The sequence below is a fragment of the Mus caroli genome, chromosome 2 (assembly GCF_900094665.2).
Source record: "Mus caroli chromosome 2, CAROLI_EIJ_v1.1, whole genome shotgun sequence".
NCBI classification, from domain to species: domain Eukaryota; kingdom Metazoa; phylum Chordata; class Mammalia; order Rodentia; family Muridae; genus Mus; species Mus caroli.
The window spans coordinates 120863359-120880978 of NC_034571.1; the positions used below are offsets into that span (position 1 = coordinate 120863359).

Consider the following 17620-nt stretch of genomic DNA (forward strand, 5'->3'; position numbering starts at 1 on the left):
CCCATGTTTAACATCAGTAGATAGCTCCGGAAAGGTTTCATGCTACAATTGCTACCAGTAGCATGATGATTTCGGCTTCTTTGGACCACACTGTCTTCTAAAAGGTTCACACATGAGAACCAGGCAGATAAATATAAAAAATATTTATAAAAAAAAAAAAAAAAAAAAAAAAAAAAACCCTTCCCCCAAAAAACAAAAACACCTCATCATGTTTTAAGTAAGCTTGTGACTTTATATCAGGCTCCCAAGTATCTTAACTCTAGCTCAGGAGAATCTGACACCCTCTTATGGTCTCCTTGGACCCTGTACACATACACATGTATACACAAATATGCACACATGTGCATGCATTCAGAGACTCACATGCATGCACACATCTGTGCAGCACAGTCACATACACATGTGCACATGTACATACATACCATCACACACTAATAAGTATAGTAAAATTTAAGAAAAAATGATTTTTCTGAAAGATACAATTTCCTAAAATTTTCAATTTGTTATTTTAGTGCACATTTGTTATTGCTACATTATAAATTTTATCAAGTGATTTTTTTCTTTATTCTTTTAATCTGATAGGCCTTTGTTAAATTTCTTACATTTATTGTGTGTGTGTGTGTGTGTGTGTGTGTGTATCTGTGTGAGCATGTACATGTGTGCCACAGCACATGTGTAAGGTCAGAGGAAAACTTGCAGGAGTTGGTTCTTGACTTCTGTCCTATGAATTCTGGGGCTAGAACCTGGATCATTAGTTTTTACCCATGGAACCATCTAGCTTGTTGTTCTTATGTGTATACTTCTCTGCTTTAGACTTACAGCATGGTTTTATTGTTGAACTGTTTGGGGAGAACTTTTTATTTGGTGGGAGAAGTCAATATGTGATTTGAAAATGATCTGAGCTTGGGAGAATATTCAAAACCTGGATTTAACCCAATGGCTTTAGGATGGCTAAAGCTTTTCCTCCATCAGTCCCCTCCAGCTACCTCCCTTGTCCTCTGTTCACCTCTTGTGGCGTCCCGGTGCTTTATTGCTGTGGTTCAGTCTCCCCAGAGCTTCATCTGGCCTACTGTGTTTCAGACAACCACTGTTCCCTCTGTCTCTCCTCAAATGAACCTCGCTGTGGTGGTTAATTTTCTTTGTCAACTCGACACAATATAGAATCACCTCAGAAGGACTCTCAACCACAGGCTGTCCAGATTAGGTACACCTGTGGCCATGCCTGTGAGAGATTGTCTTATTAGGCTGACTCATGTGGAAAGATCCACCCCAAATGTGCACAGCACCATTTCATGGTCTGGGTCCCAGACCGAATGAACAGCGAGCAGCTGAGTACTGGTGAGCGAGCATTGGGTGATTGCCCTCTGCTGTTAGCTTCCATGTCATGTGACAAGCTGCCTGACACTGATTCCTGAAGCTGTGACTTTCTGGAAGGGATGGGCTATAACCTGGGGTTGTAAACCTTTCTCCCTTAAGTTGCTTTTGTCCAGGTGTTTTATGACAGCAACAGGAAATGAAATCAAGACACCACTTTTCTGTTTTACTATGCCCATAAATGTTATTTTTTTTAATTCTACTTTGGGAGAGCTCATAGTATTTTTAAAATAATCACTTTTACTTAGAAATTGATTATTGTTCTCTATAACCCAAATATATTGAATTAATTTAAAAAAAACTATTAGAAAATGCAATCTTATAATCTCGACTAAAAACATGGAGAAGGGAACTAGAGATATGGCTCAGGAGTTAAGACTATTTGCTTCTCTTGCAAAGGACCTGGATTCAATTCCCAGCACCCACATGGTGGGTATTACCTACCTATAACTCCATTTTTAAAATTTATTCCAGTTTTTTATTTATTATTTACACACACACACACACACACACACACATACACACACACACATATATATATAATTTATTTGTTATTACTATATACAGTGTCTCTTTTTGGCCATTGAGGGTACCAGGCACACACATGGTGAACATACATACGTGTAGGCAAAACATCATACATAGAAAATAAATCTAAAACCACACAGAATATACAATAAACTATGTATTAAACTTCTCATAACCATTGGGATAAAGAAAAATGCACAGATTTGCAGCCAGTCTCTTTTCATCCTTGCTCCTTAATGTCCTGTTTATCCAAACTGTGCTTTATTTTAGAGTTTGAGTTGCTTTACTGAAGTCTCTCTTACTTTTTGTGCCTCACTTTGTCCTCACACACTTTAGGAAACCAGCAGTGACTTTCTTTTAGCATTGGAACACCACTGCTGGGGATTTGAGAGAGCCCCCGGCTGACTGGTTCACTGTTTTTCTAACAGAGCTGAGAGGAGAGTGCAGTCCCCAACAGTATCCCTTTCATCCTCCCATGTTCACAGCCTGCTGCAAATCATTCCCTCTTTGTTTCCTTTTCAGAGAGCAGAGCTAGATGTATTTTTGTCACTGGAACATGGCAAGCTCTCAACATATGCAAATTTATATCCCCTGCAAAATTTCCAGGATAGATTTGAGATGTGCCGAGGCAGTATTCCAACTGTAAATATTTGGAAAGCACTAGCCCACTTATTTTTTTTGTCTAAGTTTTTCACCTCTGTGGTGGTTTGAATGAGAATGGCCCCATAGGCTTATATGTGTGAATGCTTGATGCAACTGTTTGGGAAGGATTAGGAGGCGTGGCTTTGTCGAAGGAATTGTCACTGGGGGTGGGCTTTGGGGTTTCAAAAGCCCATGCCATTCCTAATTAGCTTTCTCTGTCTGGTAGTTGTGTCTCAAGATGTAAGCTCTCAGCACCATGCCTGCCTGCCTGCTGCCATGCTCCCCACCATGATGGTCCTGGAACTCTAAACCCCTGAAACTATAAACCTCAAATAAACTTTCTCTCCCATAAGTTGTCTTGGTCATGGTGTCTCTTCATAGCAATAGAAAAGAAACTGAAACATCCTCTAGAATAGTTCATCTCTCTCCCATAGCCAGGATTTACTCATTCTGTATGTTGGTAGTTAGTCACTTAAATCCCACACTTTGTTTTTTTCTGTAAAGGAGAGCTATTGCCACCAACACATGTCCAGAACTCCCTATGTGCCAGACATGGTTCTGCACATCAGTATGACGACTTAGCAGTAGCTGAACTTTGTTTCCATGGGACTCATACTCTATTTGAATAGGATGAATTAAGTCTTAATGACAATGTCCAAGGGAAGTACCCAGGAGTGTTGGGGGAGAGCACACAGTAAGAAGGGCTGAGAACTCCCCAATTCTCTGAAGTTTCTCTAAGCAGGCAGCTAGTATGGGGTTACCTAAGGCTCTTGTTCCTTTGGACTGTAGAGGAACCAGGCCTGGTTCAGAAAGGCTTCATGAGACTAGGCTGGGAGGTACAGCTGTAGGTTGTCAGGGAGGAGGGCAGACTCACAGAAAAGAGGAGGGTCTGAGCAGAGGTTATACCCGGACTGTCCCAGGAAGCTCTGCCTCTCACCATCCTGCAGGTGAGCCTGCCAACGTTACCCTCACGCATATATCAGTCTAGAGGCATCTGGATACCAGGGAGAGAAGATTCTGCCTCCCAGTGTGGGGTTATCCATATCTAACTGTGAAAATGCTCAGATATACAACCAAGTGGGAAGGATTCGAGGGTGAACACTCATGTATTCACCTTTCACAGAAAATCTACCATGAACATGCCACTTACTTACTGTTCCTGCTAAAAATTTCTATCACATGTACACCATCATGTGCCACTTGACAACAGGGATGAGATTTGAGTCCCCAGGCTGTTTTGTAGTGGGAATATTATGGAGTATATGTCACAAAACTGGATGGTATAGATCAGTGTTCAGCTTGGACTCTTGGTGAAATTACAGGACATGGTGCCACCGTGGGTTTATGTGGCCATCACTGTTGGAACATGGCACATTGTTTAACAGTAAATATTTTAACAGCTATTTATTATATACTAAAATAATGATAAATTATAGCCTTGTAAATGCATAAGGGTATAATACAGTTGTTTATTATCATTATATAGCATTAAACTTTATACCTATTTACTTATGCTGTACTTTTACATGAGCTGGCAGGCAGCACAGTAAATATGTTCACAGCAGCATCTGTGCAAACAAGCAAGTCCTGTGATGTGTTGTGAGCGTCTTTGTTTCTCTTCAGAGCCCTGGCTGTCCTGAAACCCAGTCTGTAAGCCAGACTAGCCTCAAACTGAGAGATCTGCCCTCCTCTGCCTCCCAAGTACGGGGATTCAAGTTGTGTACCACCACACCCTGCTCTTGTGTTGTGGGCTCTTATAATGGCCAGGGTACCCATAGGCAATGGTAAGTTTTCAGCTCCATTGTGAGCTTCTGGGATTGTTATACAGTGTGGGCATCATTGCATCAGCTTATCTCTGTGTGCATCTTAAAGTACACTCTGAAATAGCAGTGTTTACTCAAGTTCAACCTGTGGGGACAATTCCTTTTCTTCTTATGTAGAATCTTCTTATGATCTCTTGCACAGAACTTAAATGTACACTTGTTGAGTTTTGGCAAGTGCATACATGTTATTCTGATATTTTTCCACCAAAGCCTAGAGTTTCCCATTCTAGGGTTTTATGTAAATGGAACATACTGTCTATACTCTTTTGTAGCTGCCTCAATAATTCAATATAATGCTTTTTGAGATTTATTCGTGGTGTCATAAGTATTACTTTCTCCCCTTTTTATTACTGAGTGGTATTTTATGGATATTCTGTGATTTGTTCTCCATTCTCTTATAACTGATGGACACCTGGGATGTTTCTAGCTTTTCGCTCCGGTGAGTAGGGCAGCTATGAATAGTCTTATATAGGCTTTTTTATGAACGTTGCTCTTGATTTCTCTTGGGCATATAGGAGACATGGAATTGCTAGTCATAACGTATGTGCTTGTTTTATGAGAGACTGTGGGAGTGCCGGAGCCGGTTTGACCATTTGACACTTTCCTGGGTAGATATGAGTGGTCTGGCTTCTCTACCACGTCCTTGGCAACATTTGACACAATATATTTAATTTTAGACAGACAGCTGGGTGTAGCATGCCATTGCACTCCAGTTTTCATTTGCGTTTCTCTGATGACCGGGGATCTGCATTTACCTTGAATCTAGTTTTCCTTCTTTAGTCATTGTGGCTTCCTTGTAAAACAGGCAGTTATTCGAGGTCCCTCCTGGCAGTGGTCCAAGTTTCAAGGCTTTCTACTTTTGGGTGACTTCCTTGTGCTCATAGGGGACACGGATGTGTGGGTGAGGCCCTGCACACACAGTGCACAGCCTAACGGGAATATACACTGAAGTGTGGCAAACATCCCAAGATAGAACAGCAGTTTCCAACACAAACATTCACAATTCCAGGCTTCATAGACTAGCCACTGGATGATTAAGTCATATAAAAAAACAAACAAACAAAAAAAAAACCACGCAAGTTCCTTACCCCTGTCATGAACTAAACCAAGTGAGGAACTCAGCTTTCTGAAGCTAGGTTCAGAATGAGCATTGATATATAGTGATTGTGATTTCCCAGGAACTGGTGTGTAAGCTCCCCCACCCCCACCCCACCACCACCTTTGTCTTTGAGGAAGGTAACAGCTCGTTGAGCACTTTGCCCTTCCAGCTCATGAAGAATGAGTGCCCTTCTGCTTAGAATGAGCATCAGCTAACTGGACTTTTAAGGTTTAATTAGTGGGAACCTGAGTTATTGGGGTCTCGCAATTCTTCCCTTTCCCAAGATGTAGGAAAACAGGAACGTGAGCTATGGGGAAACCATTTATGAATTAGAATCCTATGGACTGGTTAGCTTTTAGTCAACTTGACATAGCCTAGGGTCATCTAGGAAGAGTGAAAATCAATTGAGAAAAGGCCTCCATCAGATTGGCCTGTCTGCGGGTGAGCTTCTTGATTGATGATTGGTGTGGGAGGGCCCATCCCACTGCAGGGTGGTGCTACCCTAGGCATGTGGTCTTAGGTTATATGAAGAAGCAGGCTGAGCAAACTGTACAGAATACGCCAGTAAGCAATGTTTCTCCATGGCCTCTGCTTCAGTTCCTGCCACCAGGTTTCTACCTTGAGTTCCTGCCCTGCCTTCCCACAGTGATGGAAATAATCAGGAACTATAGGTTAAGTAAATTCTTTCCTTCCCAGGTTGTTTCAATCACTGATTATCACACCAACAGAGAGGCAAACTAATAAAACACACTTTTTAAAAAATTACATTATCTACGTGTGTGTGTGTGTGTGTGTGTGTGTGTGTGTGTGTGTAGGTCAGAGGACACTTACAGATGTCTGTTCACTCTTTGCAACATGTGGATCCCAGGAACTGAAGCAGAGCTGTCTCCTGAGTACTCCTGTATCCTGTGATCTAGGTTATCAGGAGATCCGTGGGAAAGAAACACAAAATCAGCACCAAGTCAGACTTGTGTGAGAAAAAAACCCAGGGTAGGAGCCATTTGACTATCGGTGTTTATGCCTCTTGACACCCCATGCTTCAGTTCCCCCCTTTGCCAAATGGGAAAGGTATCAATGGCTACCTCCTGAGGGGAAACATGATCTGTTTCCCCTATGCTTGCCTACAGCCTGCTGGGCACTTATTCCCTCCAGTATCTGGATCCCCCAGAATAAAACTCATCAAGACCTGAAGGTCTTCTCTCCATGTAACATCCATCCTTCTTAGAAGGTGACTGCATCCCTCTGAGCTTCGGTTTCCTAAACAGTATATTAATTATGATGTTAGATAATAATTCAATATAGACAGTTCTCAATAACTCAATAGTAGATAATAACTCGAAAATCTTGAATGTTGTTATGAGCTTCACCTGATAGAAATGGCATAACTGTCAATAAAGAAGAGCTACATAGAAAATATTTGACTCTTAAGATGCCATAGTTGGTAGAAAAATCAGGGAGTCATATTCCTTTTATAGCACAAGGACAAATATGTAGAATAAGCCAGAGCCAAGCACTCACTAGGAAGTACTGAAAAGAAGCCCATGTAATGCCAGTGAGAGCTGGGATGGGTGCCATATTCATGATGCCTTCCTATAGGAAGAAAGTGATTTGGGGTTTTAAAAATACACATTCTGCTGTAATAATAATTTCTATTATTACTATCTTCTTCTTCATCATCATCTTCATCACCACATATGTATGTATGTGCATGTGTGTGTATACGTGTACATGTGTGTATATGTCTGTGTGTGTGTATGTGCTCATGCGCACGCGCACATGTGTGTACATGACATATGCCATGGTGCCTGTGTGGAGGGAGGTTCAAGGATAACTTTTGTGGGTCAGCTTTATTCTTCTACTACAGGATGAAAAGATTAAACTCATTAATTAGGTTTGTGTCAAGTGCTTTTACTCATTGAGACATCTGTCTGGCTCTTTTATTTTTTTAATATTTTAAAATTATGTGTATATTAATTCATGTGCTTCTGTGTGTGTATGTGAGTGCAAGTGCCTGTAGAGGCCAAGGCCTTGGCTCATTTGAAGCTAGAGTTACTGGCAGTTGTTAGCTACCTGACGTGGGTGCTGGGAACTGAACTCAGGTGCTCTAAAAGAGCAGTGTGTGCTCTTCAGCACTGCTGGACCGCATCTCCAGCTCTCACCAGCCATTATAAACCATCCTTGGGGGCTCTTTAAAGTGTTTTGGTCTTGTTGTTTGTTGTTTTGAGACAGTGGTGTGTGTGTGTGTGTGTGTGTGTGTGTGTGTGTGTGTGTGTGTGTGTGTGGTGTGTGGTGTGTGTGTGTGTGTGTGAGAGAGAGAGAGAGAGAGAGAGAGAGAACACTTGAGCGTCTGTGGCCTTGACTGTCCTGCAGACCAGGCTGGCTTGGAACTCACAATGATCTGCCTCTGCCTCCCAGATGCTGGAATTAAAGGCATGTGCCACCCACCACAACACCTCCAATTTAGCTGTGATTTTTTTTTTTAAGGGCAAACTAATAACTCTGGTCACTATGTTTTGTTTCTTCTCCTCCAGTTTCCTGGCGTTTAACACTGACACGGTAGGACGTCTTGCCTTTCTGCTGAAAGCAGTGAATTTTTGAGAAAGGGTTCTTCAGCGGAGTTTGGTGTCCAGAATTTACTATAAGGTAATGATACTGTTGTTTGTTTGTTTGTTTGTTTGTTTCCTTTTGATGAATGTGTAAGGCATAGCTGAACCCTGTGTTTAATTTAGTAGGGGATGAATCCGCCCAATCTGAAGCTGGCAGAGCACTCAGGGCTGCACAGGCCGCCTTACAGGGCAACCTCACCTGCCCCTGAAGAGTGATAGTACTGTTTAACCCTCTGTGCGCTGTTCTAGAATCCTGCCTGTAAGCATCATTTGGTGCCATGGAAGCTGCAGAGTGAGGTGATTTTCATTGGGAATGAAAAAAAAAAATTGTCCTCTGGAGAAAATCTGTACATTGAACATATGTAAAGTTAGCATTGTGCTAGCCTGAGGTGTGTTGCACTTTTTATTAAGAAATCCATGGATTTTCTGTGAAAACATAATACAGGAGGTGGAGAGACGGCTCCATTCCTAAGGAGCTTTCTGTGCAAGCATGAGGACGAAAGTCACCCCATCTCCAACACACACACACACACTCCACACACACACACACAGAGACAGAGAGACAGAGACAGAGAGACAGTCAGAGAGAGACATACAGAGACAGAGAAACAGACAGAGGGAGGGAGAACGCAGTGAGTATAGTAGCACTCACTACCACGAGTGCATACCAGTGAGTATGGTATGCCTGTAAGCTCAGTACTAAAGAGGTGGAGACAAGAGTCTCCTGGTGTTTGCCACCCAACCTGTGTAACCAGCCAGTGAGCTCCATGCTTAGTGAGAGACCCTGCCTCAAAAGTAAGAGAATGGGAATGAGAAGGGATGGGGAAAACACCGCATGTTGATCTCTGGCCTCTACAAGCATGTGTACACATGTGCATGGGCAGCCACTCACCCACACATACCTACATACAAATACCCACACACAAATACACACATGTAAAAAAGAAAATGCCATCATTGATAGATACCAAGAAGGAATAGCTGTCATGCTCAGTGCCAGTGGGTTGGCTTCAGGCAGCACTCCAGCTCAACAGGGTTCATTATTTGGTCTAAGGCAAGTGGTCAACAAGACCCCAGAGAACTTTACTCATCCAGTCTCTGAGTCAGCGCTCAGGGCTTAAGAACCAGGATACAGAGAGATTTGCTCCTCTGTGCTGGAGCCAGGTGCTAAAGGGACAAGAACTGAGTCCTGGAACTCTCTTTCAATCCACTCTCTTTATATCAATGGCACAGTGATGTCACTCGGTCTAACAGGAGATAGGAATGAAGAGAATGCAGTGCATCTGGAGATATGCATTCTCCCAGGAACTGGCTGAATGCACAAGAGTCCTGGAGATCATAAGCAGTTGAGACTCATCCTTATGGAGTAGTGCCATACTGCCTAAGGACTTGTTGGAAGCTGGGCCTGGGGATGAGCAAATCAGTCCATCTTTCAGGTAGAGATGTGAGGCGAGGCTCTGCCAGGCCACAGCGGCACGATCTGGTGAGTTTAAGTCACTCCTCATACTCTGGGCTTTTTGTCCAAGCTCTCTGTACAGCTGCAGAGAGGGAGGCTATCACTCAGGGCGAAGATGAGTTGCACCCAGGGCGCAATTGAGAATGGAGAAAATATAGCCTGTGAACCATGCTTTCAACACTATAGAAGAAAGAGCTAAAGATGAAATTGCAAGAGAGGGAAATAGACAAAGGTGGAAAATGCTAACAATCTAACCAGTGGGAAATCCCAAAATGCCAGAACAAAGGGCACCACAGTGGTAATCACAGACACAATGGAAAAATATTTATTTTGTATTTACCAATGTGTCCATGTGTGGGAAGCCTGTGCCTGTATACTAGTTGCTTTTTTCACTGCTCTGACAAGATTTCGGACCAGAATAGCTCACGGAAGGTTGCTTGCCTCACAGTGTGAGGGTGCTGTCCATCACAGCAGTGCAGGCATCCTCTGCATCACAGCAGTGCAGGCATCCTGTGCATCACAGCAGTGCAGGCATCCTGTCCTCCACAGCAGTGCAGGAGTGCTGTCCATCACAACAGTGCAATAGTGCTGTCCCACAGCAGTGCAAGCATCCTGTCCATCACAACAGTGCAGGAGTGCTGTCCATCACAGCAGTGCAAGCATCCTGTCCATCACAGCAGTGCAGGAGTGCTGTCCATCACAGCAGTGCAAGCATCCTGTTCATCACAGCAGTGCAGGCATCCTGTCCACCACAGCAGTGCAGGCATCCTGTCCATCACAACAGTGCAGGCATCCTGTCCATCACAGCAGTGCAAGCATCCTGTCCTCCACAGCAGTGCAGGAGTGCTGTCCATCACAGCCATGCAGGCATCCTGTCTATCACAGCAGTGCAGGCATGGCTGCAGAATCTCTAGGCAGCCAGTCATGTTACATCTGCACCAAATGCTCTCTTCACATTCTTCTCTTGTATTTAGCTGGGGACCCAGCCCATGGGATCCTACTGCTTGCATTCAGGGTAGATCTTTCCTTCTCAGTTAGACCTTTCTAGAAATATCCTCAAAGACACACATGATACCCTCACAATGCAGGTATGTCTAGAAATACCTTACACATGCAGGTGTGTTTTCATAGTAATTCTTGTGCCCTCAGTTCTATTCTTCACATAGTATGGATGCTCTGAAACTTCCTAAACATTCAGAAACATTTTTTCTATTTACAGTTGTCTTCTGCCAGAGGAGGAGTAAGTGTTTTCATTAGTGTCTACTCTGATTTTGAAAGAAGAAAACTTTCACACATGCGAGTGTGTTTTCCAAACATCAAATAAACATTTCGGCAAAGGATGTGCCGAAAAATTGGAAAGGACTTTAGAACCCGACGGTTAAGATTTGCTGCTGCCAAACTTCAGCATCCTCTTCTGTAATTTGGAATAATAAGGCTGAGTACAATGCAAATGTGCTACATGGCCAGCATTTCATTGAATATGTAAAGTAGCCGTGGAAGCTCTAACTGCTGCATTCATGTTAATTAGGTCAGTCTCTACTGTCCATGTAACCTGTTTACAGACAATACCATTAAATATTCATAGCACACAGACAGTTTCTAGGGCTAATCAGAAAGAAGACCATCAAGATTATCAAACAGGCTCCTACCCTGGGGAAAGTCCACATCCAGTTTTAGCCTGAAGCGAAATTAAGAAAAAACCTACAAGGTTAGTAGAAAGAATATGGACATCTATTATTTTAGTTTGTATTCTAGTTTGTATTCACCTCGGGGTTTTCACTCAGCTGGATACAGGTGAGCTTGTGTTTGCTTCCATACGTTAACTGCATGTCGTAATAAAATGATTCTTCTCAGTAGTTAGAATAGCTGACCTAAGCAGAGGCTGGTCAGTAGTCCTCAGCTAGTGCCAAAGGAGGGAAAGTTCATCTACTGTCCCTAATTCTCCTGAAAACAACTGTAATACTTGGCTTAGAGCTTTCAGATTTAAAAAAAGGAGGAGGAGGAGGAAGAGGGGGAAGAAGAGGAGGAGGAAGGGGAGGAAGAAGAAGAAGAGGAGGAGGAGAAGGAGGAGAAGGAGGAGGGAAGCCAAGGTGGCTTCAGGAACATGTGTCTTCCTAGTTCTTTGGTAAAGCTTTGAGGATATTTTTTTTCAAAAGCACATTCCACTGTAGCCATGTTGACCAATCTTCTCAGAGCATTGGACAACTACTGTTCCTCCAACAGGAACATCCACACAACAGAGCCAGCCCCTTGCAGTCATTTGATCGTGTGTTTCTCTCCCCTCAGAGAAGCCTCTACTTTGCTGGTGACAGTACGGAGCACTCACCCTGGCCTCCCTTGGGGGTTCATTTCTCTGGTTTTTCAGACTTGTGTTGTAAGGGCTGTTCATAGTTGCTGCCTCATTTCCCCACTGTGGGGGAAAATATATACCAATGAGAAATGGTTTGGCATATTGGGAATATTGCACCAGGAAAAGCTGCCGACATGCAGGGGGATCTGTAGACAAGAAGACAGATTATCAGTAATTAGTGTGTTTGGAAAATGACTTTACTTTCAAATGTACATGTCAGAAGCTGGGTAGGTAGAGAGATGAGACCCTAGGTAAGTGAACTAGTCCTAGTTAGTCTAGAGTTACTCCATGGTCTGCCTCTCATCCCCTCATATTAGCTACACCTCTACTTGAATTTTTGAGGTTTCTTTAGTTTTTGAGAATTCCACACATAAGTGTAATGTATTTCCATTATCCCCCCCTCTAACTCCTGCTTCCCCCATTCCTTTTATACTTATAACTTCTGTTGCTACACAGATGTAACAATACATTCAGTGTTGCTGTATGTACATGTGTTTAGGACTGGGATCAGATAACCCGCCAGATAAGTCTTGGAAAAAAATGTATTCTCTCTCTCTCTCTCTCTCTCTCTCTCTCTCTCTCTCTCTCTCTCTCTCTCTAGCTTTTGAATGCGTGGAGCTCTTCATCCAGGAGTGGAACTCTCCCCCATTCCTGTTGTTGTTATGCAGGTCTTATTTAGGCTGACATATTGTTGAGATTTCATGGGTGCAGCATCCCTGTCAAGTCTAGAATATACTGTCCTTCAGTAGTCCCAGTTGTAGAAGCTGTGTTATATGTGTACCAAGTGGGGCTGCCCATACCCTGGTCATGTATCCTTGCATTCTGACCAGTTGTGGACCTCTGTAGCAGCCTCCATTTCTTTCAAAACGAAGCTCCTTTGATGAAGAGCATTGTCTTAGTTACCTTTCCTATTGCCGTGATAAAACACCATGACCAAGGCTGCTTACAAAATAAATGTTTAGTTTGGGGTTCGTGTCTATAAGCACCATGGTAGAGAACATGGTGGCAGGGAGGCAGGCAGGCAGGCAGGCATGGTACTGGAGCAGTAGCCGAGAGCCTACATCTTTATCTGAAAGTAGGAGGCTGTGTGAGGCAGAGAAATAATTGGGAATGGAGTGGGCCTTTTGAAACCTCAAAGTCCACCTTCAATGTCACACTTCCTCCAATAAGGTCACACCTCCCAATCCTTTCCAAATAGTACCATCATCTGGGGACCAAGCATTCAAACATATGAGCCTATGGAGGCCATTCTTATTCCAACCACCACCAGGGGAAAGAGCAACATTTATCTGTGGGTATAAGGATAAGTATTTAGAATATAGTTTAAGGCTTTATTGGGTTAGGCAATACTAGGGTCTGTGACTCCTCCAGACACAGGTAGTTGGTTAAGTTTACAGTATGTGCCTGTACTGGCTGATTTTGTGTGTCAACTTGACACAAGCTAGAGTAATCAGAGAGGAAGGAGCCTCAGTTGAAGAAATGCCTCCATGAGAACCAGCTGTAGGTCATCTTCTCAATTAGTGATCAGTGACAGAGGGCTCCACCATGGTAGGTGGTGCCACCCCTGGGCTGGTAGTCCTAGGTTCTATAAAAAAAAGCAAGCTGAGAAAGCCATGGGGAAGAAGCCAGTAAGCAGCACTCCTTTATGGCCTCTGCATCAGCTCCTGCCTCTAGGTTCCAGCCCTGCTTGAATTCCTATCCTGACTTCCTCCAATGAGGGACGATAATCTGGTCAAGTAAGCCAAATATACCCTTTCCTCTTCAACTTGCTTTCTGATATGGTGTTTTGTGGCAGCAATAGAAACCCTAACTAAGACAGTGCCTCTACTTTAGAGGGTACAGGAATCCACTGGGAAAGAGTGATTTAAGAAAGCTCATGCAGGTTGACCTCGGCCAACCTCAAGGCCAAGTTGAAAGGAAAGAGAAGTATGCAAACAAAGAAGCATCGAGAGAGATTGTCAAATCCAAGTCAGTAAACTGCTCCTTTTCTTTATTTGGAGATGGAGAATCAGGGAAGTCTGAAAATAAGGTCACTAGAAGCATAACTATGTAGCACTTTCTATTTAGACAACTACATTACTCCGGTTTTTATTGTTGTTGATGTACAACCGGAGCATTCTGACTGCCTGCGGCTTTAAATGTGGATCTTTAAATTGTAACAATACCACAGAGCTTCTGCAAACAATGGCAGCTGTTCTGTTTGTTACAAGTTTAAGCCTGACAATATATTTGTTCAGGTCCAAGAGTTGGGGTTGGGGATCTCATCTCAGCTCTCATCTGTAGAAAAGGAGAAGTGTCGGTAGTGACTGGATGGCCCATGAGTGGCACATGCCTGGGCAAAGGGCACTCAGAGCATCCCTCAATAAGGATCTTCAAGAACACTGGTGAGATGGTGGCTGATGGAGCTAGGAAAATATTGCTGTCAGTCAGCTCAGACAGAGACTCCAGTGCTGGCTGTATCCGTTTGAGGCTACAGACAGGACAGAATGGTAGCCGGCAGTCTGCTTGTTAAACGTAAAAGCTTTATTTTTCTTATTTTCAGTTATGCATACTTGTGTGGGTGGGGGGTTAAGTACAAGTGAGCACAGGTAGCTGTGGAGGCCAAAGACAACAAATCCCCTAGACCTGGAATTGCTGGTGATTGTGATCCACCCAGTGTGGGTGCTGGGAACCACTGAAGGATCCTCTTCTGCTACAAGAGCAGCATATTCTGGTAACTGCTGAGCCATCTTTCCAGCCTATACTTGTTAAGTTTTAGAACAAACAGGCTAGAGAGACAGCTCAATGGCTAAAAGTGCATCACATATTGTCCTTTCAGGGTGAGTTCCATCCCCAGCATCCATGTCAGATGGCTCACAAGAGCCTGCAACTCAAACTCCAGGGAACTTACTGTCCTATTCTGGCCTCCACAGACACTGCGCTCACATGCTTACACCCCACACACATAATAAATAGTAAAAATAAAATCTCTTAGAAACAAACAAAAAACCTAGTATGGTGACCTGAATGAGCAGGTACTTGCCTAATAGTCTCTTGGCACAGAAACATCAAGAGCTTTGCTCCAGGCACAGATCATTAGAGACAGAAGATGCCATGAGAGGTCACATGTCCCAGATTCATAGTTTATGTTAAACTCAAGGGCCGCTTTATACAAAACTTCAACTTCCTCTCAGCTGTCTAGTGCTTAAAAATTCTGGGATGTGAAACAGGTTCTGTTGCTCAGGGTTTAAATACTGAAAGGCCTGAGACAGGGAAGAGGTGACATGGCCCAGGAAGGGATGGCACGCCCAGGAAGGGGTGACATGCTCAGGAAGGGATGACATGGCCCAGGAAGGGCTGTCACACCCAGGAAGGGGTAGGCAGTGGTTTGCTGAGTTCTAGGAACAGAAAGTCAGGAAGCCCCACGATGGGCTGTGCTCACCTCTCAGCCTTCAGTGCTCTCAAGCATTTGCTTAGCTCCTCCCTCTTTGTCATGGCCATCGTTGCTATTTTAAGGCCCACTTAATAAATTTTGACACATGCACACACACACATGCATACACACATGCATACATGTAAATATTCATATTCATTCATCCCCTTGTTTCTGTTCCTCTAGAGAACTCTGACTAAGACTTATGTCATGAAAACTATCCTGTTACTTGGTCTTTTTTCTCTCTTGCTCCGTTCTCCACCCACAGGAGCTCAGAAACTTATTAATATCGGGACTCACGTTTTCTCCCTCGCTTCCAACCCTCTCTGTGCACGACTTTACTAGAAAGACATTAGCAAGTGACTGTTCACTCCAGACAGGACACCATGATAAACCAAAGAAATGATTCCATCTGAGTCTAGCCTACTAACTCAGTGTGATTTGGGGTGAGAGGTACATACAAGGCAATAGGTGAGGAGTCACTCAAAGGCATGGGTGACACAGGCAGGTGCGTCACTGAAAAGCCTACCTCAGAAGGGGTGATGACTTTGGAGTTCCCTGCACACTTCCACTGGAAATCTTCCTCTTATTTAGCAATTGTTCCAGCTTATATAACCTGTGGAGAGACCTTGTGAACTGTAAGTTTTAGAAGCTTCCTGCACCTTGTTGTGTTTGTTCCTGTGCCTCTGAGCCTCCCTCCAGGAAGGAGTATTTCCATTTGGAGGAAATAGTCACATAATATTCCCTCTTTCCCATACCCAGAGCTCTAAACTATCTTTCTGAGAAGAGACTGGGAAGGTTAAGAGGAATTCGAAATAAAGAAGAGGAAAGAAAATTTTACTCCTGATAATTACATGGGAATGGTGGCCATTTCCGCAGGAGTCTGTGAGCTTGGAAGGAGTCTTTGAGATCATATAGTCAGGCACATTCATTACTGGCTGCCTGCCTGGATCAAGACAGCCCATGCTTTCTTCATGGTGTTGGTCACCAGGGGAACAAGGGGACTGAGGACAGTCCAGAGATGCTCCTCCTTGCATCCAGAAGTGCTGTGCTGGCTTCTTGGCTGGGAAGGAGCTTCTCTTTCCCTCATCTCATCATACATGTATTACTTGGAAACAAAAGTATCTCCCCAAATTATTCATTCAGTGAAATCCTACTACATCAGAATGGATTCGTCAATAATTATTTTACCCTTTGGTCTATAATCCAATACTGTTGATTACTTCTTGATTTTGATCCCACCCCCCAAAAAAATGCTCATAGCTTTAGCCATGATGAACTGTTTGTTTAGCTTGGTCTCCATGTCCCTTTCATAGACACCCTGACACCTCTTCCGTTCATTCTTTCTTTTTCTTTTCTTTCTTTTTGAGCATTTTCTTACTTCATGGTTTTTCTTTGTTACTGGCAACTCTAGATCAGGGGCCCAGGCTGCTCTGGAGAGAATTGTATTTAAAATCCAGTGTCTTCTCCTTGGGTTCCCTCTGCTTTCTTTCCAAAGCCATAGGTTACGTATAAATATGAACATATATTAAGTCATATGTATTAGAAACCGTTAGAAACCATGAGTTTTTAATGATGGCTCCAACTCCAGTATGAACAATAGGGTTCGTTTTAAAGTCTTTCTTTCATTTGTTGCTTCTTGCTTGTGTCTGTGTTCCCAAGACATATGTCAAGAACTTAACAGAACTCTTCCTGGTGAGGAACACATTTACTAACTGGAATACAGTATTTTTCTCTGTAACATTAGCCCTACATCATCAAATCAAAACAGCATTTCCAACATTTCTCTGACTAGGTCATTCCCACTCTTCTGCATGGCTCTCTATCCATGAGTAGCAAACCAACGTGTTCCAGTGTGTAATCTTCTTTCAACTCCCTATACTGTGGCTGATTTCACTTTTCCATTTACTTTTAAAATTATTATTTTTAGGGTCTCTATGGGAACCTGTGAAGTTCCCTAGCCTCATTGCTGTACAGAAAGCTACATCTCTTTGGCTTCTTTTTGTTTTGTTTTACTGTTGTGGTTTGAAAATAAAATATCCCTACCCATTCTGAAGTGTTAAAGACCTGACTCCTAGCTAGCAGCTCCTGAGAGGGGACTGAGCACACAAACCTAGTCAATAGAGCAATCCATTGATGGATTATTGATCCATCATTATTGATCAATGATGGAAACTAGGAGGTAGGTCTTATTTGGAGGAACTGGGTCACTGGGGCTGTATTCTTGAAGAGTCTCCCTTTCCCTCCCCCTTCCTCTCCCTCTCCCCCTTCCTCTCCCTCTCCCCCTTCCTCTCCCTCTCCCCTTCCCTCTCCCTCTCCCCCTCCCTCTC

The 17620-nt window shown here is 43.4% G+C and overlaps 1 protein-coding gene across 1 annotated transcript in view; it reads left to right on the forward strand.

Annotated features, from left to right (window-relative positions):
- Nucleotides 1-17620, forward strand: part of Acoxl (acyl-CoA oxidase like) — a 276006-nt gene that overhangs the window by 187632 nt on the left and 70754 nt on the right. The window contains 1 exon segment of the mRNA XM_021179280.2: nucleotides 7998-8109. Coding sequence (XP_021034939.1) covers nucleotides 7998-8109 — 112 coding nt within the window.